This window comes from Plasmodium gaboni, chromosome 9 (assembly GCF_001602025.1).
Source record: "Plasmodium gaboni strain SY75 chromosome 9, whole genome shotgun sequence".
NCBI lineage: Eukaryota > Apicomplexa > Aconoidasida > Haemosporida > Plasmodiidae > Plasmodium > Plasmodium gaboni.
This window is the reverse complement of record NC_031489.1, coordinates 696,369-701,870: the sequence shown is the minus strand read 5'-3', so window position 1 is coordinate 701,870 and position 5,502 is coordinate 696,369. Positions and strand designations below refer to the sequence as shown.

Sequence of the window (5,502 nt, the reverse complement as noted above, 5' to 3'; positions counted from 1 at the left end):
AAAAAAAATATTGAAATATTGAAGAAATTAAATATTTAAATAAGTTGGTATATTTTTTTTCATCCTTTTGTAAATAATTATATATTGTTTTATATATATCCATAAAATATATATCATTTAATAAAATTATATTATTTTTTAATAATATCATTATAGAAGAGAGAAAAAAAGAACTATAATCTTTAAGAAATATTATATAAACTTTAAAAAGACATGATATTATATTGATATCTATTCTATTGATATCATTATATAAAATATTTCTTTCTTTCTTCTCCTCACATTTGGGTTTCACAGACTCTGAAGTTTTATCAAAATTGTAATTATTATTATTATTATTATTATTATTAATATGACTTATTAACGTTTTATCATCATCTGATATATCTCTATACTCATATATTTTATCCTCATTTGTCAAATTTTCCTTGTCAACTTTCATATTAATATAATTACCTTGCTGTTCCTCCTGTTGGTCATTTTTTATCTTTAATATGTTCATACATATTATAAATGATTCATTCAATATTTTAAGATACACATTATTATCACATAATGTGTATAAATATTTATTACTAAAAAATTTTTCATAAAAATTTATTATATGAAAATTAGGTAATATAAAATTCGAATACTGGTTCATAATAAAAAAAAAAGAATGAGATATTAATGATGATATAATTAAAGGAAAATACATCTTAGCACTATTATAATAATACAAAGGATAATCTTTTATATTTTGTTTTTTGATCTTTTTAAAAATTTTAGAATATTTATATTTCATATTTCTTTTCTCAAGTAATATATATTCCTCATGTAAATATATTAATAAATTAAATATATTCTGTATATCTTTTATTAAATTTATTTCATTAATACACTCAAAAAAATTAGGAGGAAATATATTTATTATATCAAAATATATATAAAGAGATATAATTTTATTTTCATCAATATTATTTTTATAATTTATATCATTTATATTATTTTTGTTTTGATTGTTTCCATTTTGTAATAATAAGTTACTATTTACATTTTTTATATCATCATTATCATCATTTGTGTTTAATTCGGATTCATAAAATGCATGATGACCCATAATATTATAATTATCAAACTGTTTTATTTCTACATTTCTTTTAATGTTATTCTCTACATCTATATATACACTTACATCGTCTTCTTTTCCATTTTTATTTTTCTTCAATCCATTATTTTCATGCTTCTCAACCTTCTTCTCAAATGCATTTAAATATAATAATAATATATTTAAGGTATACTGTAAATTCATATGATATTTATAAATAAAAATCTTCATAACTGTTTGTATTAAATCAGAAGATGTTATATTTTTTAAAAACAAGCCTAAGAAGTATATATAATTTTTTCCGCTTTTATTCAAAAAAAATTGTTTTCTTAAAAAGGAATATAATAAATATTGTTTATTATTACTTTTTATTTTACTATCAAAATATTTATTATCATGTTCATTCTTAAATATATTAGAATCATCAACGTTAGAAGTACTACAAATTATATTTCCATTCTCATAATTATTATTATAATGATTTGTTCTGATACTCTTCTGAGAAATTAAATAAAATATAATATTTATTAAAGATGATAGACTATCCATATCATTTTCTTTATTCATATAAAAAGATAATATGTTCCACATATATCTAGATTTATAGAAAAAAAAAGGATTAACCTCTGAACTAATATAAAAAATATATTCAACTAACACAGTAAATATATTATAATTATTTAATGTTTTGTTTGAAAAAAATTTTAATTGTATAATTATTATACGACATAATATTTCATAAGGGAATTGAAAAAATATATCCAGAATATTTTTCTTTTCATTTATATTTATAACATTATCTATATCATATACATGATAATCAAATATATTCATATAATTGTAACTACTACTATGAATAATATTTAATATTCTCATCATTATTATATGGACATAACTATTTGTAAAAAAAACATATTTATATTTGTTATTTACACATTCTTCCATTATATTTAATAAAATAATACTCATGACGTTTAAAAGAATTATATGTTTCTCAAAATAAATTTTATTATTTTTTTCATCATCATTCTTATCACATGATATATTATTGTTCAAACTTTTATTATATTCTTCATTAAGAAAATGTTCATATGTACCTAGTTTTATATTTATATCTTCTATATTCTCTTGAAAACAAAATATATTTGGTGTGTTCATATCCTTCGTATGTTGTAAAATACCATTAGAATCAATATTAACATGGTTCATACTATCTATATAATTCAATCTATTCATTTTGTTTAGATTATTTCCATTGTATATGTCGTACATATTATTCACTGTTTTATTCTTTTTATTATCACTATTATTTTTTAGATCATATCCTATATCAAAAAATACGTCTTCATATTTATTAGTACAACCACTGTTCAAATAATATTTGTCAGAATCGTTTTTTTTTTTGTTGCTTAAACCATACAAAGATATATTGAAGGATACAAAATGGTTTCTGCCCATATTATATTTGACTAACTTACATTTGTTTGTGTAAGATGTGCTTACTTTTGTTATTATATCATTAGATGAAAAGGGCAGGATAGTAAACAAAATATTTTGTACCGATTTCATATACAATAAGAATTCATCATAATATGGAACATTTTTTTCATCTTTATTATGTCCTTTTTTGAAATAATATTTATATATTAATAACATATCCATATATTTAATAAACATATCTATTATTATATATTTTATATTTTTCAAAATAATTATAAACGTATTTAAAAATTGATTTATATTCCTGTTTTTTTTTTTTTCATGTTTCATTTTAACTACATCATCATATATATAAGAAAAAATATATTTAAAAAATGAAAAAAATTTGTTTATCTTTTTTTGAAGAAATATATATATGGTTATAACACGATTTATACTTTTATTTTTTATTTCTTCTTTATATGTAAATAAAAATATAGGATCCACTTCAACTTTTTCTAATATAAATTTATTTATATTATTTTTTAAACAACCCAAAGTATTTTCATTATTTTGATTATTTACTAAATTTTCATTATTTTCATTATTTACTAAATTTTCATTATTTTCATTTTTTACTAAATTTTCATATAATTCCTTCTCTCCTTCCTTGACTTCTTCTTTTTCTTCTTTTTCTTCTTTTTCTTCTTTTTCTTCTTGGTTATTTATAAGTTGACATACAAAAAAAAGGAATATTTCATTATTCATTTTATTTGTTTCTTCTAATATTATATAGAATAAATAAAATAACAAATAATATGTTACATTTTCAAAATAATTCAACAATGATTGTCCTTTTTGTTCTGTATAAAACATAAATGATTTATTTTTTTTTTTTTCACAATTTTCTTCGTTAATTCTACTAATATGTTCATTACATATTTCTTTAAACATTTTATTATTATATATATATATACATATATGATCGATAATTTTATTAAACGTTTTATAAAACAACATGGTTTCTTTTGGAGCCTTTTCAACATTCTTGTTATAATATAATATTAATTTATTATACGTTTTTAATATATCATTATAAAATATGTCTACAAATAAAAAAAAAAATATATATACATCATCAATTTCATCTTTTGTTTTATTTTGATTCTTTTTTTCTTTATAAAAATATTCCATTATATCATTCAATGTATCATTAAAAAAATAAATTAATTTTTTACAAACATGTTCATCCATATATTGTGTAACCTTCTCTGATTTCAAAAAAATACACACAACAGTTTTTAATAAATTTATATTCATGTAAAAAAATTTAATTTTATAGGCACATATTTCTTGTGAATTCTTTGCAACACTTTTTTTTGTAATTTGAGAATTGGTATTACTATATATATTATTATTATTATTATACATATTATCATTAATATTATTATACATATTATCATTCATATTATTATACACATTATCATTCATATTACTATACATATTATCATTCATATTACTATACATATTATTGATCTTATTATTATCTTCCATATTATTGTTCTTATTATTAACTTCCATATTATCATTCTTATTATGCATCATATTTTCTTCAATGCTCTTAACGTTTTTTCTTTTCATTAATACTATTATTTCTTCATATTTATATAAAAATAAAAAATTGTCCACATTTTTTACCTGACTTGTTAAGGTGATTTCATTATTTTGTTTTTTATCCGAACATGTTATGGTTGAATTATCAGAAAGATTATCATATTGAATATATTCTTTTTTATTCCAATATTGATATGAATTGTTTGTATTTACATTTTCAAAATTTTGTGAAAAACTATTTTTTTTTTTATGATTACATTGTTCATGAAAAATGTTCATGAATTTTTCGTTATGTAGTAAAATTTTATTTTTTTCTTGTTCGCATGTTTTAATTTTGTCCCATATGAATTTTTTAATAAAAATGAATTGATTAGTATCATATGCTGAATAATATTTATCATTATTATGCGAGGAGATATTTTTATAAATATTATCTGTTATATCTAAACAAAAAATGTGTAAGGTATTTAATATATTAAGATAATTATCTTTATTTTGACATATATATAAAGTGATAAGATTCAATTGATCTTTATTTATATATTTTAACTCGTATGTTACAAATTTATTATATAACGTTTGTGAATCTAAAGATATATCATCATTTTTAATTATATCAATATTGTCTATAAGTATATTCAATAATTCAAATAATGATTCATATATATTATTTTTCATTTCAAATAAACATAAATCAATATAATAATTCGATGACAACACATCAAATATAGATTTATGGAAATCATGTTTTATACAAAAATATATAATATCAATTACATTTATCTTTTCTATAATTTTCATTAATAAATTAAAAAATATATAATTTGTGTCTCCATATATGTCATTTAATCCAGTGTATAGAAAAAGAAATTCATAATATTTATTTAATTGTTGTAAATTATTCAATGATATATGTATATTCTCAATAATTTTACAAAATACATCTTTACTCATATTTATATCAAACATATTTAACGTACATTCGAGTAATAACAATCCATCTTCTTCTATGGTATTTCGTAAATAGTCCGTATCTTCTTCATCTTGGGTCGACAATGTAACCATTATTTTTAGAAGGACAAATTACTGGACCTAATAATTTTTTATTCTTATATAATATGATTTGTTATTATTTCTTATATTATATTATTTGCTTTTTTTTTTTTTTTTTTTTTTTTTTTTTTTTTCTCTATTTTATTTTTTTTGGCTTCACATGGGCTAATTATATAAACAAAAATAAACATATATAATGATATATATATATATATATATATATGAAGGGGAAACAAAATTTGTGAATCGACAAATATGGAAATTAAAAAAAAAAAAAAAAAAAAAAAAAAGATATTTAAAAAAAAATTATAATGAAAAATTTAAAAAAT

General features: G+C 18.0%; 1 protein-coding gene across 1 annotated transcript in view; it reads right to left on the bottom strand.

Annotated features, from left to right (window-relative positions):
• Window positions 1–5,185, bottom strand: part of PGSY75_0920400 (hypothetical protein) — a gene marked incomplete at both ends in the record, with an annotated part of 5,343 nt that extends 158 nt beyond the window's left edge. Inside the window, one exon of the mRNA XM_018785610.1 lies at window positions 1–5,185. This exon is cut by the window's left edge and continues 158 nt beyond it. Coding sequence (XP_018641951.1) covers window positions 1–5,185 — 5,185 coding nt within the window.
• Between the last annotated feature and the right edge of the window lie 317 nt (window positions 5,186–5,502).